The following is a 17,921-nucleotide window of genomic DNA, read 5'->3' on the forward strand; positions in this document are numbered from 1 at the left end:
AGCCTTGGTGTCAGCACACCCTACGACGACGTAGCTACCCCGCATAACCCCTCATACTCCGTAGCTTGTCCGTACATAAACAATGCGGCGAAGGTAGGAGTGCTTGACAAAGCAACTTTGTGTTCTCTGCAGTGGAAAGCATACCTTTCCCAGTCATAAACATAAATTCGTGTTTCGAAAAGTGATATGGCCGCACAAAGTCAGCTCCCGCAGGGAGAGTACGTCGACCCAGCACAGGCGCAAGGAGCACAAATACCGCTGCAATCCTTCTCACTACCACAATTCCCACCCCAGGCACAGGGTCTCAAAGCGCTGACCTTGACATCTGACATCAAGCTCGACGACTACCAGTCACTGCTTTCTCAGCAATTCGAGATACCCCTATTACCAACTTCGATCGAGTCTTTGACACTCGAGCTGTTCTCCCTTGGCTATCCTCCTGGCTTTCTTACTCAATTGGCAGACCGTCTGCCTAACATTAAAAGCTTAGTAGTATACAGCCAGCTTTTGGGAGGTGTGAGCGAAGCTTCTCAGGCAGACTGCGTCGAGTTCTTCCGCAAACTATCGGGTCTCAGAGCACTGCACCTCCTGGATGTGTTTGCCAAAGCTGGGTTCTTCACATCGATTGCTCCATACCTCACCTACTCTGCGGAGGGTGAGGATGCAAGAAGAGGCTTAATGTTCCTTGAGATCAACTACACCGTGCAGCATTCTGATGCGGATTTTCTGCCTAAGATTCAGGCGACCGAACTGCCAAAGTTGATCGGACCAGGTCTGATCACAGCCGCCTTCAATGTGAGTGAAGCAGATGTCACCGATGATCCAGATGATCCAAACAACGCCAGTGATGCACCAGAAGAAGAGCTCGCGAAAGATGGGATAATGGCCTTCAACAAGACATTGGCATCTGGACTCGTGGACATGTTGACCGATGAAGAGACTCGCCCAAGAAGTCTCAAGGTATTGAATTTGACTTTGTACACCCTTACACCCGCGGATCTGAAGAAAGTGGCAGAGAAGCACACAGGATTGATGGTGCTGAGTGCTACGATTGAAGTCGATGAACAAGATGCGAACCGCCGATTCTTGGTCAAGACACTTGCTTCTCTAAACAAGTTGGAGCAAGTCGAAATAGTCGCGAGTCCGAGTCTTCCATTTTTCATGGCGGTAAGTCCTGACATGAATTGTGCATCCATGAGCAATCAAGTAACAATGCTGGATAGGTACAAAACACCCGCGCAAACGCCCTCGAGGGCTCTATGCCGTCAATCAAGGACATGGAAGGATTAGCAGAAAAATGCAAGCAGCTGAAGAACCTGAAGGCAAACATTCTCCGGTCGCACGCAATGGATTCGCTCGAGTGGGCCAAGGACAAGGACAAGTGGGAAGGAGGCATCAAGCATGGTGACATGCTTATATCCGGTGCTGCTTAATGGTGTTGTATTTCAGGACATTAAAGACCTTTTCAATACAAAGCCTTCACTTGAGTGGCGCCGAGATCTGGGCGCATTATATTGGTAGGTCGCCAAGTAACTTGCATGAAAGACAAGCGGAATAAACGATACGCACGATCATACCAGCAGAGCCATATAATACTCCACTTCGCGAGAAACCATGCAGCTTTTCAGAATAGTCCAGAGGATACAGAGCACTATAACAGGGTGCCGCTAAAATAAGAGACAGTTGTACAAACCATCCTGAACACACGACTGGTCTCTATCAAGTATAACACCGATCACGTTATTCGTTTCGAAAAAAATCAGAGATGAATTCCGTGACCAGCAGCCAGAGCCTTGCCCATCAGAAGCTGAGTCAGCCAGCACGTTGCAGAACAAGTCGCAATAGAGTTATTAGAAACCCCATTATCAGTCCCTGCATTAGCCCTATCCTTCCGTATCGTGAAACGCTGACATTCGTGAGTCATTTGATTCACCTTCAGGTTGTGCTTTCCGTATTGAGCTGTCACCTCCACGCCTGTAGGGGGCAGGATGACTTGTGACAGTAACGGTGAATGAGTAACACCGTATCACATAAGCTTTGTGTTATGCAGCTCACGAGATAGTTGTTGCCTAGGAGTGTTTATCGGCTGGATGGAGGTACCTTACCTACCCAATTTGGATAAGGTAAATAGGTTCTTGTGGGGAAGGGGGAACCTACAGTCATTCTATATCTGTGGTGTATCATTATTGCATGCCTTATATAGTGATCGTGTACCTTGCCTTGTAAGCACATCATTCTAGGTCTGCCTGATTATTCGTATAAGAAAAATTATCGAAAATGGCTACCCAAGGAGAATACGCAAAGACGAAGATTAATGCAGTGAATCGATATCGTGGACGAGGTCCGTAAATCCTGGGTGGCTCTGACTAAGATGCGCTTCCACTCTACTCGAGAACCTGTACCCAGCAGAGGTCAATTATGTGAGTCATCTCTGGACTAACATGCCTCGCAGGCAAATATGACCACGAAACCATCCACGCGTTAGTGAACTCTGTACCAGTGCTGCACGTCTCCTTCAACGTGCCTCTGCCAGACGACGACGACGAAAGCGGGATAAGCTATCCAACAATTCTGCCAATGATAGGCTGCATGTCAAACTACCGCTCACCGGGCTCAATCTCTGCTCCCCAAGCCGACAACGACAACGACAACTCCGACGAACCCCCAGTGCTCTACCTCCACGGCTACATCTCCTCGCGGCTGATCAAGCAAGGTGGCACCAACACGGGCTTACCAATGAGCATAGCCGCGACCTCTCTGGACGGCCTAGTCCTAGCCCTGACCCCCAACCACCACAGCTGCAACTACCGCTCGGCGGTCCTCTTCGGGCGCGCGACGCTGGTTTCCGACGAGTCAGAGCGAATGAGAGCCATGCAGCTCATCACGGAGAACATGCTGCCTAATCGCTGGAATAACAGCCGTGTGCCGCCGACCAAAGTCGAGATGCAGTCGACGGGAATCCTGAGGGTTGAGATTGATGCTGCGAGTGCGAAGACGAGGACCGGGGGCCCGGGAGAGGATAGGGCTGATTTGAAGGACGAGGCGCTCAGGGAAAGGGTTTGGACTGGTGTTGTGCCGGTTTCGTTGCAGTGGGGGGAGCCAGTGCCGGCGGAGGGGAATAGAGTCGATAAGGTGCCGGGGTATGTGGAGGAGTGGAGGGTGGGCTCTAATGCGGAGGCAGTCAAGGCCTCTACGGATTCTGCTTCTTGATTTGCTTGGAATTGGGCTTAATAGCATTACGATGCTCATGAATCTCTTACTGCTTTCACCGACGTTCGCCTAGTTCGTGATGATGTCTGACGAATTCAATTCAAATTGTGCGAAAAGTGGTAAAATTGTGAGGCTTTTGGCTGCTTTCGTGCATTTCGTCTAGACGAAGGTAGATCGTCGCGTTGTGGTCTATACCACATCCAACACCGAACGCCGTCGACAATTTCCGGCTTCAACCTACGGACGTAAGGCCGGCGTCCCAACATGTCACTGACGGAATCCAATGTACGCAGACGAATGCACGCATGCGACTTAATGTCTCCAGTTTCAAGGTCGGTCGTAAATGCGACCATGTTCAAAGCACTCATAAGCTCAACGTATGGGCATTGCCAATCTTCTCAAAAGACACCGTCGAAGTCAAGTTTGCCCATGAAGCAAGACTTGGTCCACTGATCAGCAATTGAACTTATTCGTTAGTGCATCAGCATCTACGAGTGCGTATGGCCCTCATCTCTTCAGGAAAGCGAGTGCGCCAGCGGCGTAAGCATCGATAGCAGTCTTCATGGTTGGATGGATAGCCGGAGAGAATAGAGCGCTGTGTGTGCCTAGTAACGAGGTCAGTACAGTCATCACTCCTCGCATCTCAAAGGGTGGAAGAATATGCAAAGATCTCGAAGAGGGATTGGGCAGGAAAAGATGCAGCAGTAGATAACTCACCAGCAATTTCATCAATCCTACCATTCTTCTTCGCATCATCCCACACCTTCTGGTCGATACCACCGTAGTTCCAGAAACAGCAGGGCGCACCAACAGCATTAGACAAGTGACTGAAGTCCTCACTTCCCATGCTAGGGAACGGACTCGTCGAGAACCCCACGCCCTTTGAACTCTCATCATCCTTTCCGAAATGATCAATCATAGCCTCAGCCACGGTCTCTGAAACCGCCTCGTCGTTGTACAGTAACGGAAAGTGCGAGATGCTCTCGAACTTCGGCGGTTGAGGACATCTGAACGCTTCGCACTCACACCTGACGATGCGCTCGATGCTCTCCTGCACGCGTCTCCTGTTCTCCTCGCTAAACGTGCGCGTGTTGACTTTCAGCACGGCTTCGCCAGCAATGATGTTCTCTGCGTTACCGGCCTGCAGCGAACCCACAGTTACCACTACCGCATCCCTGGGATCCATCTCGCGACTGACTATCGTCTGCAGCTTCAGCACGATCGACGAAGCCATGACCACAGGATCAATAGCCTGATGTGGTCGACTCCCGTGCCCTCCACGACCAAAAACCGTGATCTTGAAACTGTCAGCCGCGCTGTTAAACGGACCTCCGGCCGTCTGCACAGTCCCCGCGCGCGCAGGCATGATATGCGCACCGAGCACGATATCAGGCTTCGGCACATCATGGCGACTGGGATCATAAAGCCCATCATCAACCATGGCCTTGGCGCCCGCAGCGCGTTCCTCATTAGGCTGGAACAACATGATGAGCGTCCCGGACCAGGCAGCCTTCGCACCCTTCAGAAGCTCCGACGCCGCGAGCAGAGTACTGCAATGCATGTCGTGGCCGCAGGCATGCATGACGGGCTTCTCGACCCCGTCCGCGACATCGACCATTCGCTTCGTGCTCGAGTACGGCAGGCCGGTCGCTTCTGCTATCGGTAGCGCGTCCATGTCTGCGCGGATGAGCACGGTTTTGCCACTGCCATTGCGGAGGATCCCGACTACGCCATGCCCACCGATGGAGGTCTTGACTTCGTAGCCGAGGGATACCAGGTGGTCTTTGATTCGTAGTGAGGTTGTAGATTCCTGGAGAGATAGCTCGGGGTCTGCGTGGAGGGTCTTGTAGAATTGTTCATATGCTGCCAGGACCGGCCGATGGGTATCTATCAGCGCTGAGATGGCAGAGGACGACGAGGACTCTGCTCTGGGTTCTGTCATTGCGGTTTTTTATGAAGCTCGAGTCTAGTGACGTTACTTGTGTATGATCTAGATCTGCAGGAAAGCTGTATTCTATATAGTCTAGAGATAATCAATGATCGTATGCCGAACAATGCCGCTACATATCATATATATCGATAGGGTCGGATGGTCAAATAAGGTGCTCTTATCAGGCCGAACTTGTCGAAATTGGCCTGTGCGCGCTGATAGATCTGCGTGCGAAGCGCCAGAGTTCAGAATACCAGATAAAGACATTTAGCCATGGCAACAGTGGAGAACAGATGTATTCAGTAACAAGACCTGGACACCAACTTGCTACAGGTCTCAATCGAGACCATGACTGCGAAGAAACCGAGTGAAGATAATTGAGGTGGCACACTACTTGGTCTACCATGTACGCTATCTTGCTTCTCATCCCACTTTCCTCATACTGCCGGCCCTGTCGCTGTTTGGATATCTCTTTTACATGTAATCATAAGGAGCGTCAGGCTGCCTGCTAAAAGAAGCTTCTTGAATATGCAGTGCTTCGCAAATCCCCCATGGTTCCAACCATTACGCCGTGCTTTCGATCTCGTCTCTCATCAGTCACATTCCTCCTCCGCCCATCCGATATGCAAGTACATACTGATGGGTGATGCCCAGCAAGTATGTCTCCTTTAAGAAAAGAAAAAAAAAGACGAATCCTAGTCTCATCACATGGCCAAGCCCCTCGGAGCACCCAGTAGCTGCTCCGCTTTGTCGTGGCCGGATACAATACGGGACTTTTCTTGTCCGACACTGGACTTGCGGGCGCTAGTCGGACTGGTTCTTCCCTCTCTTGGTACCGAGCGGACCGGCGTTACCCCTCCAATCTGTCTGACTCTCATAGACCCGATGCCTCCCCCTGGAATCCTCTTCAGCCGACTTGTGCGCCATCCTTCATACCACTTCTCACGACTGGCCGCTCTCAGCTCACCTCTCCAATCGCCAAACACGCTCTCCTTGAGCCGTTGGAAGTCGCAATGAAGTGGATTCAGCGGGTCTGCTTCTCCCCAGGGAAAGATGCGCGTGAGGCTTTGCGGGAGCGTGTACGGATCCGGACTGAGAACGGAGAAAGGAAGGTAAGGCTCATTGTCAGAACCGAATGATCCTGCGGTGGGTGTAGGTGGTATGGGAGAGAGTACACGCCTGGGTGCCCTACCGCCAGACTTGGAGTCTTTGTCCAGATCAAGTGATGACTTGATGTTAGTGGTCGAAGATGCGCGACGGCTGCCCAGACTGTCAACTATGGAGCTGTCGTCATAACTACCTTCGCTCGTGTATTCGGTGAATTTGGTCGTGGCTGGTGACTGGGCTTCTTTATCGGACCCAGAAGCGTCCTCGCTCGAATGATCTTCTGCATCTTCCTCCTCTTCCTCCTCATCTTCTAAGCCCATAGCTTCGAGAGGGTCGAGTTTGGCAGCCTGGATGCTAGCCCAGACTCCGTGCTTGAGAGACTTCATATGCGCGGCAGTAAGAGTATCTGCTTTACTGATGATAGGTATCACGGTCGTCTTTCCAAACAGTGCACGCATCACTTGTAGGTCCAGTTCCTCGTCCATTGTGTTCGCCAATGTGTTTGGCGCATGCTCTTCTCCTGAGCTTGCTGATCGAATGACGTTGGCATCAAGACGGGTGGGGTCTAGTATCAGGAGTACACAGTGAATATGAGTATCTTTGGCACCTGGTGAACGGACGACCTTCTGTTCCTCGGCGAAGGTCTCCTCGAAACGGGCCTCGATGAATGTCGTTATCTCTCGAAGCTGTAAATCAGCAATGTTCTTCTGCAACCCCTTCGAGTCCCAGAGAGTAAGTCCGACTCTCTCTCCATCGATCTCGGTCTCAACGTATGATGGAGTGAAAGCGGATCCAGAAGAGACAGGGTGGCGCGCTGCCGCCTGGCCTTTTGGTCGTTTCTTCTCTGGAAGCGCCATGGATGTTTTGACGAACTCGATGAATGAGGTTTTGCCTGACTTGCTCGCTCCAGCAACCAGGATGCTGCAACATATGTTAGTAAGTCCAGAACAAAGACAAAAGACTGAGGGATGACGCACTTGAAGGGTGTGGGATCCTTCCTTCTTCTCACCCTCCTCGGAGAATTTACATTGCCACCGGCGCTGAGAGCAGCTGAAGCATAGCTCTCACGGCCACGATTAGTGATGCTCTTCGTGCGGTCATAGGAACCGATCTGCTCGGCATCATCGACAGTCGTAGCAGTTCTGACTGACGGGCTCGATGTCAAGTAAGTGGCGCTCGTACCAGGACTGTCGCTCGGTGGGGAGGCAGTGGCACGACCCGGTCTCGAAAAGTTGTTAACGGGAGCCTTTCGGGGTGGAGGAGCTGCTTCGTGGAATTCGCCAGAGAAGATGGCGACCGAATCAGGTCGATTGTGAACATCGTGAACACCAGCATTGGCGGTGACAGGAACACCACCGAACCCATCAAGCGAGGGCATTGGCATTGGCGAAGGGATCTGAGGCGCTTGTTGAGGGACCTGCGAGACCGATGGCTTCTGCTGCGGTTGGTCACGAGACTTGTGGTGTTTCCTCAGCATTGTTCTTGAGCGTTGGCCTGAAGCCACCGAGGTCGAACGAGTGGTTGTGTGGATCTCGTGAGAGGTGGCGCGAGAAACAAGAGCTGAGAGACTACCGCGACGTTTAGGCTCAGGTTTTGCTTCCGATGCAGAAGGAGCAGCAGTGTTGAAAGAAGGAGCTAGGGACATGACAGTGTCAACTTTTTTGAGGTTCTCTGGAGACGGCATTCTAGTCGGTGTTGCTGTTTTGGACGATGGCATCGAAGACACATTGAAAGGTGAAGCAGAGGGGAAAGTGCGAAGCTTGGGTGGAGGTGATGGTGATGACGACGGAGACGGGACTTCCATCTTGCTTGCGCGGCGTGTGCTTGTGGTCGTGGTTGCCATTTCGGTCGCCTGAAGGGTAAGGTAGCAAGCGATACAAGTCAGATCCCAGTCGCGGTTCACTTTCACATCCAGTTATTGCTCAGCGCAATTGGAAAGGGCAGCGACCGAATATAACACAAGGGCAAGAGTCCAAGGTCACAGAGAAGAGAAAACACGAGACTCACCCCCTACGTATATGTCTCGCTCGCGCAATCGCTTTTATTATTTTCGCACCACTGAAACCGCCAATGATGGGCTGTAGTCACTGACTTGACTGGACGTGCTTCAGATATACAAGAGTACAGGCAGTTAAAGCGACCGGTGGGAACCCCAGTGAGAAGCAGCTGCCGAAACCTTCCGCCTGTCTCTTGCGTCGTTTGAAAACGGGTCCTGGTGTCGACGTTGGAAAACAGTCGGCTTATTGGTATAGAGAAAACGGGTGCTTTCTTTCTGGGTACTTTAGCAAAGTAGGTACTGTAAGTGAGGTATGCGATAAGGACCCTTCTTCTAGCTTCCACGTCATGAAACGGTCTATTGTATCGTCCAGAATACGACAAGTGCCTTGACTTAGCTAACGTCAAGAAAGAAGCTGAAGAGCAACAGCAAAGAAGTAGTAAAGACGCAAAGATACAATGAAGATCAAAACAGACAACAAAAATCACAAAGCAGCCAGCACAAGGCAAGGCAAGGTACGTTAACCTTTTGTTTATTTGCAGCAAGGTAGCACCGAAGCTGTGGCCCACCATCTCCCTGCATCTCGCCCTCATCCACTGATTTGCTTGATTACAACTTAAAAGGCCCTGTAAGCCAGCCTCCTCTCGTAATCTCGACGTGAGACCTGAAACACAACAGGGACATGCAATAAGACGATGGGCACCCAATATATCGCCTGCTTGAGCAACCACTCTTCGTAGCTTAGACCCACCTTGGCTTAGCTTCGGCTGCGCTACCGAAGTTCCACTAAGCCTCTTATCTGTTGATCTACGGTATTGTCGATACTGCTACACGAAAGACGAGTCATGATATTGTTCAATAGTTTTGAGTGTCATGTGCGCTGTTGTAATGGAGCTAATAGTAAGTAGTAATCACTAAAGCTATACAAGCAATCAACTAAATCCATCGGCTACCGCTCTGAGGAGGCTCATACCTCGCCATTTTTGTCCTCTCTCTCTTCTACTGAGTTATATTGTCGGGAAGGGCTGAAACACGGTTGCGACGTGCATTAAGTTAAGGTAAGGTACAGGCAGGTGGGTACCCGACTCGTCACTGTGCTTCGTACCTCCGCTTTTTAGTTTACCCTGGATTGTGATGATAATGATAAGGGTAAAGGCCAGTGACACTAGTTGTTGAGGCAGCGAAAGATTCCTATTGCTTGCCTGCATCCTCCTAGCATATACCTTGCCTGACATCTGACATCCAGATCTACCTAGCTTACCTTCGCTACCTTGCCTTGATGTGATGTAGTATTGCAGTGTACAATAGGTTGAGGGTGCAGCATACCTACGATACCTGTAAGCAAGACATGAAAACAGAGGTGTAATTCATCCTGTTTGAAATAGTATAATATGATATCTCTATTGAGGCTCAAGTACAACTGTAAAGCTTAAACAGACATTTATTCTTTCTTTGCTTTGCTTTTCCCTGCACTCTGCTGATGCGGACGATGTTAAGCTATTCTGAACCAGTCGAACAACTAATATGATCATCGTTTCCTTAACGTCTCATATAAGAGCGCATGCATTTTCTGCACCCTTCCTACGAGGCATAGAGCTCGACTAGAGCAGGCTCTGTCTACTCTGGTCGAGGTCGCTTTGCGCCGTGCGGGTTCGCTGGTGACATGCCTGGTGATGCGGAGCCTGCTCCGGCGCCCTGGTTGAAAAAGTTTGGATTGGCGTATCCGCCTGCTGGAGAGACAATGATCAGTATATGGTCAGATATCAGTGGAGAAGAAAGGAAAATTAGTCTTACCGACGCCACCCATACCACCCATTGCGCCCATCATGTTGGGCATACCGCCCATGCCGTTCATTGCTCCCATCCCACCCATCATGTTCGGCATAACGCCCATGTTCATGTTGGGCATGCCTCCCATTGCAGCCATTGGATTGTTGAACCCCCCTCTGCCACCGCCTCGGCCTTGAAATCCAGCACCGCCGCGCATACCGCCCATCATGTTGCCGCGGTTATTGAATCCTCCTCCCATGGCAGCGTTGTAGCCTCCTGCCATTGCAGGGTTGAAGCCGCCGTTCATCATAGGATTGCCAAAGTTGCCGCCGCCTCTAGCCATTCCGCCGCCCATGCTATTCATGTTGTTCATGCCCCCTCGGTTGAATCCACCTCGACCTCCTCGGTATCCTCCTCCTCCCATGTTATTGTTGTTGTATCCACCTGCTGGACCACTGTTGTTGTAGGCACCGACCTGGCCGGTCTTGTTGTTCCGAGGCGCATCCTTGGGACTCGTCTTGAATGGGTTGTATTCCGGACGTGCGTAAATGATGGTGTACTTTTTGGCATAAGCCTGGTCTGCTCCGAACGTGCTGATGTGGCGCTTCAACGCTGTCGCAGCCTGGGCAGATTTCATCTCGACAAACGCCTCGCTACACAGATGCGTTAGCAGGACTTCTTGACCGTATGAAGCATGTGGCTTGCAGGTCACAGCAAACGTACCCTTTGCTCTTGCCATTGACCTTGTGTTCGTTGAACGTTAGATCTTTCAGCTCATCTTCGACTCCGCATTGATTTGCCCATCCTCGAACATCGTCTTCGGTAGTCCACCATTGCAATTCGCCTAGCTTGAGCGCACTCGTGGCGCCCGGATCGACGTCTCTATCATCGTGTTCGCCTTCTCCCTTTCTCTTGACGCCTTGTTGCGTAGGGGCTTGTTTCGGCGCATTCACTTCGCCACCGGAGCCTCCGCTCGTACTTGAGATTTGTTGCGCTTGATTTTGATCATGGTCCATTTGTTGCTGCTGATGTGATTCTTGGTCTTGTTTGATTTGTTCGGGATCACCTTGGAGATTCGTGTTTGAGTCTACCGGTGGCTCTGTCTCCGGCTCGTTTTTGATTGATGTGTCATTGGTGGATTGGGGCTCGGTAGGTTGAGGTTCAGCTTGAAAGTCTTGGGTCTCGTCCCCATAGATGTCGATGTCGAAGTTGTCGTCGTCAGCCATCTTAACAACGGATGTTACGAGTCAACAGATTTGCGAAGAAGCTAGGTTCAGTTCAACACAGAGGCTAGCAGAGTCAAGAGAGTACAACGAGATTTCTGTCGACAGGAAACATCAGCGAAAGTTGTGGGAGAACAATATGGTTTATTTTCGAGGTTGATGTCTCTCGGGCGACCGAGGCTGATGGGTTTGCGGCATTGCCAGCATTGACGACTACTGACAGCATTTGATCAAATGGCTCGATCTTCCGACGACAAGAAACCAAGGGAGTACGAAAGAAAAGATGACAGATAGATGATGCGATGCCACGACCATACGTACATGAGTATCCCTTGCGACGTTTCTCAATGGGCGGGTTTGCAATCAAGCTCGCTGCTCAGAGCAATACAGTTTCCTCCGCTTAATGACAACAGAGAGATGATGTAGAGAAGAAGAGCTGGGGTGTTTACAATGAAAGTAGCGATTTCCGCGCGCGACAGGCAAGGAAGAGAGAGAGACAGGAGAAGCAGCAGTAGTGTGAATAGAGTCGGGGATGAAGAAGGAATATGGGAAGCAAGTCGCCGCCTTGAGTCCAAGGTCAAGAAAGTCAGCTTCGACTCTTGCACCTTTACCGCCCTTTCTCTTTCGATGTCCTTTGTTTTGATGTTGTGTTGGGTCAGATGTCGCCAAGGCTCCTTGGTCTAGAGAGCGCGTTGTTGGCTCGACCGAGCTATATCAGTCGGACTGTCGCTTAGGTGTACTCAACTATGATACCGAGAAGGACTTGGGTCAACCGAGTCTTGCACCAAGACTGACGAAAGTGACAAGTGGCAATGAGTGAGATGTTTGGAGTCGATGGTTGTTGTGTGTAATTAAAGGAATGGACGAAGCCAATGACCGGATTCCACCCAACCTCTCTCCAGCTTCCACCGCAGGGCTGAAAGGTTGTCTCGGGTGTAGTGAACACGAGCGCCGCTGTTTGTCCTGTTTGCACTGACATGTGATAATCATCCAGATATCTCCTACACCATAGCGACAAAGAACATAGCAAATCGGAGGCGGAGGAAGGTGCGGGGGATCTGTGCTTCTTCCTTACCTTTACTGTCACTTCCAGTATGACGCTCACCAAAGGTACAGTACTGTACATAGCACAACGGCTCGTAGGTCAAGTCTGTTCCTTGACTTCAAGGATAAGGTACAATGACTTTTACATTCGTGGTATCTAGGCACTTGATAGCCAGGTATGGGAACTATGATATAAAGTTTATGAGTAGGTTGTCTATATGTTCAGGTAACGACAGAATATTCTGCGAATGTAGAGAAAGTCAAAAAAAGACAAAGAGCACCAACAGGATGGCGCTCGGTGAAGCTGACAGTCCAGCCAATCTATACCCACTTCCATGCCTCAGCGTCATGTCTCAGACTTGACCAAGGCAAGATCAATACTACCAGGCGCATCTCTGGCTTCCGCATCCCATGAGGAGGGGTACGAGGACGGTCAAGGGGCAATGATGCCATAGAGGGGGAACGTGATCCTATCGTTGGACCCTGGCTTGCATGACGACTACCATTACCACTGCCATCATCACTGCTGGCGATGATGGTGGCGGCCGGGACCTCACCCTCGTCTGCGCCATTCATAAGTGTGTCTCTGCGCTTATCCCTCCGCATTTTTGTGGTGGTGGCGAACCGTCGAAGACCGGTTGCTTGCTGAGGTGGTGCCGTCGAAGTTTTATAGACGCACTCGAGGGTTCGAGAACTTTTGGTCTGCATAGCTTTCGGGTCTTGGATCTTCGAGAACCTTTTGAACAAGCCGATGGTGGTGGAGAACTTTTTCCGGGGCCCTTGTCTGTCCTTTATGGCTAAAGCAGTCTGCGGCCGGCCCGGCGACCTGTCACGTCTCTCGCGCATTTTGACCATGAGAATGTTAGAGTCGAGATTGCTTTGCTGTATCCTGTAAGTCTCGTCTTGTTGTTCGACGGCTTCGTGAACCATGCGTAAAAGCACAGAACCAGGTTTGTTATAGTCCACTTGAGCATCCAGATATGCAGCATCGTGCAGAACTTGGTCGACGATATCATCTCCATGCTCTCGACGCAGCTCAAGCTCGATGTGTTTCACTCCTCCTAGATAGTACTTGTGAGACACGCGTGACCTATGCTGCGCTTGTTTGCTCTGCCAATTGTGCGGGCCTGCCTCACCATAGTGAGGGATGGTCAGCTGGCTGGTGTTGGGCTTTCGTACTGGTTCTGTGATGTCAAAGTCCATGCGCAGGTTGAGGAGCGCACCGTTGACGGAATTCAAGACGCTGCCTCTACGCCCCAAGGTACACTGGGAAGCAGACCGTCTTCGTTTTGTTCACAAGAATTTCGCTTTCATGTTGTCGACGCTGCTGCGCATTCCCAACGTTGATTCACGTAAGCTTCTGTGGCTCCATGAAGAGAAGAAGGCGTCAAGATGTTGTCTCAAAGATCTGTCCTCATCTTCATCTTGCTTTCGGGACGCGAAAGAGCGGTGATGAGCACTTGCTAGACCACCGATCGACCGGCTACAATCACGCATTGCTAGCAGGACTGTATGAGGGTTGGCAGGAGGTAGTTTAGCGAGTGGGATTTCTAGTTTTTCTGCATTGGCTCTCGAGAGCCGCAGCCGAGATGTTGAGGTGGGAAAGGAAATATCTCCTCTCGTTCTCGACGTCCCTCTGCTTATAGCGCTGGTGGTCTTTATAGTCATGAATCGAGTGGCTGATTGGAAGTAGATTTGGCGAGGTTGCGAAACTGGTGTCGAGGGTCAGCTTCGGTCGACCCGGGGAAATCTTGCGATGTTCTGGTGCAGTAGATGGGCAATTGTGACTGGGTCCATGTCGGACTTGTCTTGTGGCTTCTTGGCCTGCTGTGTACGCCCGAGTGATGCGTTGAATATCTCTGGCCAATCGAGGCGGTGGCGAGCCATATCTTTGACAGCGTTCCTTGTAGCCATCGAACATGCCTCTGACACAGTAACAAGCAAACTCTCTCGAATGCGGGTAACATTCATTGATTTCAAAGAATGGGCTGAGCAATGGTGAGCCAGCTATCCATGCCAGAGATTTGAAGCAGTGCACGCAGATAGGACCATGAATCCAGTCCTCGGTCAACTGGCCCCGTCCCTTCATGACGGCAGCGTAGGCAAAGATGCTGAAAAGACGGTGCTCAACAAGATATTCTGATTCAACGAGCAGACTGCCACGTAGACTGTTCACTTTGCCTAACTGTAGGGCTGCGAGTCGGGCCTCGTCCAATATGGCGCGGTTGGATTCGGTGGCAGCATTGTTGATTGGGGTCACACTAGTTAGGACGAGTTGATGGTCTTGTGGAGAACAAGTCTCTTTCGGGCGTACAGATGGAGCCGGACATGAACTTTCGGCGCAGGTGTCGACGGGAATTGTCAGAGGTGAACCAGGCAGATTCAGTAAGCTGTTGTTGCTACGAGACACTTCAGAGGGCACGGTCACGAAAGAAGTCTCACTAGAAGAGCAAGAAATGTGCGCTCCACCTATAAGCTCATAAGGTGTATCTGGGTCAGTAAGTGTTGTGATGCGGTTTGCAAGAGACCTGGTAGCTCGCGTCTGTGGTAGATCCAATATGTTGGATAGGTCCAGTGTCATGGCAACTCTCGCGAAGAGCAGGGTTCATCGACAACGTGGGGGAATTGATACTCCAGACTCTGGTGGGACTTCAGAACGATGGAGAGGACCATGAAGAGAAAGCATGATTTTGCAAATAGAGGTGAAGCCATCACCTCATGAACTTATAGCTGGGTAGGTGAAAGTGTATTGCAACTATCAAGGTTCGGGCGATGAGTCTGATGCTGACCATTGCGATAGACCTGGTGAAGTATGACGCTTGGCATTTTTGAGCTAGTAAACCGCTTCTTCGGATGATGTTCGAGAGATTTACAGCGAGAGATGGTCGCTCAGGAAAAGTGGTAGTAAGTTGTCTCACCAGAACGCGGAGGCGGCCTTGAAGCAAATGTGAGGACAGACATTGCCGACCATGACTCTAGCCATTAGCGTGACATGAAAAACGAATGGTTCACTTTCCACGTGCGTCCTATTTATGAAGGGAACGGAGGTCGGGATGCAGGGACTTCGACTGATACTCGTTAGAAGACTGCAGGGTGGTTGCAGTGCAACGAGCTTTCTCGAGCATGAATCATTGTTGTTTTGTATTACTGGAGTAAGAGTGGTAATTACAAGAAGTTGAGATTCGAGGATTCTTAACGGATTTCTTCCCCGCAGGCGGCGGTTATGGCTTGCGCTTAATTAATTAATCTTTATTGTTTTACCCGAGTGTTTGCTAATTATACAACATTTATCTGCGTCTTTCTTATTCGACAAGAATAGTCATTTCACTTGTAGAATTCCACAACTATTCCACCGAAGCATCGCTCTGCGCTCACAGCTCTGCAGTCCCACTGCCGTCTCTTGCACTCGACTTCTTACATGCTCGAAGATCAGAGACAAAAGTCACGACATCAGGCAGTGCGCTATCATACTAATGACCATATTTATTTGACGGTATAAGAAGTAACTGATAATCCTCCAAGTATGGGGTTCCATTATGAGAAGAGAAGAGGAGTGGGAAAGAAGAAGTGGAGGGGGTATATCTAAGTACTCGCTCAGAGAAGGAAAAACAACACGAGTTGAGAAAGTGAACAATAGTGCCTTATGCCACGCGGTGCAAACCTCATAAGCCCTTGTCTCTCCTCCTCTCCATTGTTCTATGTCTAGGCATGCTCTTTATTTCTTGGCGTCTTTGATGGCCCATTGCACGGCATCGTAGACGTCCTCGACAATGACCGAAGGCTTGTGAGCCGGCTCTCCGCCCTGGTAGACGCCCGTCTTGAGCAGGATGCTCTGCCATTTGCTGCCGTAAGGGGACTTGTACGAGTTGCCGCCGAGAATGTCACTTTCTGTTTCTCATGATTAGTTCTCTGCGCATGATGTGATGAGATCTTTCGAAGAACGTACCAGGGTTGTCGCCGACCATGTACACTTTCCTCAGTGGTCTCAGCGTCTCCTTGCTCTCGTCCGGGTGTCCCGTGATCATGAGATTCTCCTCGAACAGCTTCTCTCTATATGCCAGTAGTCTTTTCTCTGCGAATTCGTAGGTCGGCTGGTGGGGTTTGCCAATGACCGTCTTTATGAGCTCGGCGGGCTGCTTGCCGTGGCCTCCCGTGATGGCGCGCCACACGCCTTGCAGAGCCTCGCGGAAGCCTCCTTGTCCCAGGCGCGAAAGATGGTACTTTGCCGCCCACCAGAGATCGGGATTCGAAAAGTAGAGTGGTGGCTGGCCGTCCTGCTGGTAGCCTCTGTTTGGCAGGCTGTCGTCTCCGTTCTTCTCGCTCAGTGTACCCATGATGCCCTCGCGCGACAGCAACAGGTCCGTGATGACAGTGATGTCCAGACCCCAGTCTCTCGAGTCGTTGTAAACAAAGACAGCGTCGATCTTAAGACTCTTTTCGGGCTTGCCGGGAACGATGGGCATAGGGAGCGGCTTGGCGAAACTGCGGTAGTAGTCTGCAAAGACTTTGGTGAAAGGCCAGATCTCGGGGTGTTGCGTCACAATGTCTCCGGGAGTGACTACGTTCTTGAATCCATATTCCTGAGCGACAATCTGGCAATTATCCCGATCCCCGCCGCATACGAGCACGGTCTTGTCGTAGAGGTCTGTGAGACCGGCGAAGGGTGTGTGCGACTGGATGAAGTTGTCCGTGTAGAGTTGGAAGTTGAGCTCGGAACTCAGATCTTCGACGCGCTGAGCCTCGGTCTTGCCGCCTCCATTGGTGAGCAGAACGAAGGGGATGTTGTTGTCCCGGAGCAGGCGGAGCGCTTTGGCTGCGCGAGGGAGAGGATCCGCTGAGCGCACCAGGACGCCGTCGATGCTGTGGATAGAGAGTAAACATCTGACTCATCCTGCAACAGCCATGTATAGGAGAATTGGGTACTTACTCAAAGGCAAAGGCGAAATCCGGTGCCTGAGGTGGACTAACATCGTCAATCAGACCGCGCGACTGGCAGAATTGCCATGGCCGTAGCAAGCCTTGCTGCGATCTGATGCTCTGAGGCCGTAGTGCTGGCCGTATGCAAGACCGCAATCTGGCCGCTGGTCGTAGAGTCGCCATTTGTGATAGGATGGGGAGAAAAGGGAATACTGCCCGAATTGATTATTATTTTACACCATGTGCTATGACTGTACTGTTTTGTTATCGGCGCCTGACCGAAGCGGCAAACCATCGACGTCAGCGTTTGGTTCATTGTTCCTATCTACCTGGTATCTTGGCATCACACTTGCGCCTTATCTTCTTACCTATCTTCCCTATCTCAAATCATCTTACCTTGCGTAATGCTTAATAGGGTATCATGACCACTCAATCATAATGAATCACAACATGCGAATCCGTCTTTGTGACAGTTGAACAAAGCCTCATATGTTCAGCGTTGGCAGATATGCTCGTGGTTTGGGCCATTTCGGCTAGCGATTCTGCACACCTTCTAATCTAGTCATGCACCCTCGAATGCCATGACATCCTTTGGCCATTGGGCAAAGAATCCTGGCTCCTGTCCAAATGCTTGGGTAGCAATTGTGTCGCCTGCAAGGTCGAGCGAGACGAATGGCTCTCACCTCATTGCGCTTAGCACTCCTACCCATCTACTGGAATCAGC

The 17,921-nt window shown here is 50.9% G+C and overlaps 6 protein-coding genes across 8 annotated transcripts; 2 read left to right on the forward strand and 4 right to left on the reverse strand.

The window, feature by feature from the left end:
• Positions 1-186: 186 nt before the first annotated feature.
• AAFC00_005805 (uncharacterized protein) lies at positions 187-1,433 on the forward strand (the record flags this gene model as incomplete). Its single annotated transcript, XM_069345647.1, has 2 exons — positions 187-1,167; positions 1,224-1,433. The coding sequence occupies 2 exons, from the start codon at positions 187-189 to the stop codon at positions 1,431-1,433; spliced, it is 1,191 nt and encodes a 396-aa protein (XP_069197846.1).
• Positions 1,434-2,277: 844 nt separating this feature from the next.
• On the forward strand, positions 2,278-3,210 carry AAFC00_005806 (uncharacterized protein; the record flags this gene model as incomplete). The annotated part of the gene is made up of 2 exons (XM_069345648.1): positions 2,278-2,341; positions 2,453-3,210. The coding sequence occupies 2 exons, from the start codon at positions 2,278-2,280 to the stop codon at positions 3,208-3,210; spliced, it is 822 nt and encodes a 273-aa protein (XP_069197847.1).
• A 507-nt stretch (positions 3,211-3,717) lies between these two features.
• AAFC00_005807 (uncharacterized protein) lies at positions 3,718-5,152 on the reverse strand (the record flags this gene model as incomplete). The annotated part of the gene is made up of 2 exons (XM_069345649.1): positions 3,718-3,815; positions 3,928-5,152. 2 exons carry the CDS (start codon positions 5,150-5,152, stop codon positions 3,718-3,720), a joined length of 1,323 nt encoding a protein of 440 aa, XP_069197848.1.
• A 692-nt stretch (positions 5,153-5,844) lies between these two features.
• Positions 5,845-8,090, reverse strand: AAFC00_005808 (uncharacterized protein; the record flags this gene model as incomplete). Of its 2 annotated transcripts, none has more annotated exons than XM_069345651.1 (2): positions 5,845-7,168; positions 7,225-8,090. In XM_069345651.1, 2 exons carry the CDS (start codon positions 8,088-8,090, stop codon positions 5,845-5,847), a joined length of 2,190 nt encoding a protein of 729 aa, XP_069197850.1. The 2 variants fall into 2 exon arrangements, with proteins under 2 accessions (XP_069197850.1, XP_069197849.1); XM_069345650.1 differs by having other exon boundaries at positions 7,225-8,051.
• Positions 8,091-9,860: 1,770 nt separating this feature from the next.
• Positions 9,861-11,239, reverse strand: AAFC00_005809 (uncharacterized protein; the record flags this gene model as incomplete). Of its 2 annotated transcripts, none has more annotated exons than XM_069345652.1 (3): positions 9,861-9,970; positions 10,038-10,666; positions 10,737-11,239. In XM_069345652.1, the coding sequence occupies 3 exons, from the start codon at positions 11,237-11,239 to the stop codon at positions 9,861-9,863; spliced, it is 1,242 nt and encodes a 413-aa protein (XP_069197851.1). The 2 variants fall into 2 exon arrangements, with proteins under 2 accessions (XP_069197851.1, XP_069197852.1); XM_069345653.1 differs by having other exon boundaries at positions 9,861-9,973.
• Positions 11,240-15,995: 4,756 nt separating this feature from the next.
• On the reverse strand, positions 15,996-17,380 carry AAFC00_005810 (uncharacterized protein; the record flags this gene model as incomplete). Its single annotated transcript, XM_069345655.1, has 3 exons — positions 15,996-16,168; positions 16,227-17,140; positions 17,208-17,380. The coding sequence occupies 3 exons, from the start codon at positions 17,378-17,380 to the stop codon at positions 15,996-15,998; spliced, it is 1,260 nt and encodes a 419-aa protein (XP_069197853.1).
• Positions 17,381-17,921: the final 541 nt, after the last annotated feature.

Source organism: Neodothiora populina, assembly GCF_041146345.1.
Source record: "Neodothiora populina strain CPC 39397 chromosome Unknown canker_contig_6, whole genome shotgun sequence".
NCBI lineage: Eukaryota > Fungi > Ascomycota > Dothideomycetes > Dothideales > Dothioraceae > Neodothiora > Neodothiora populina.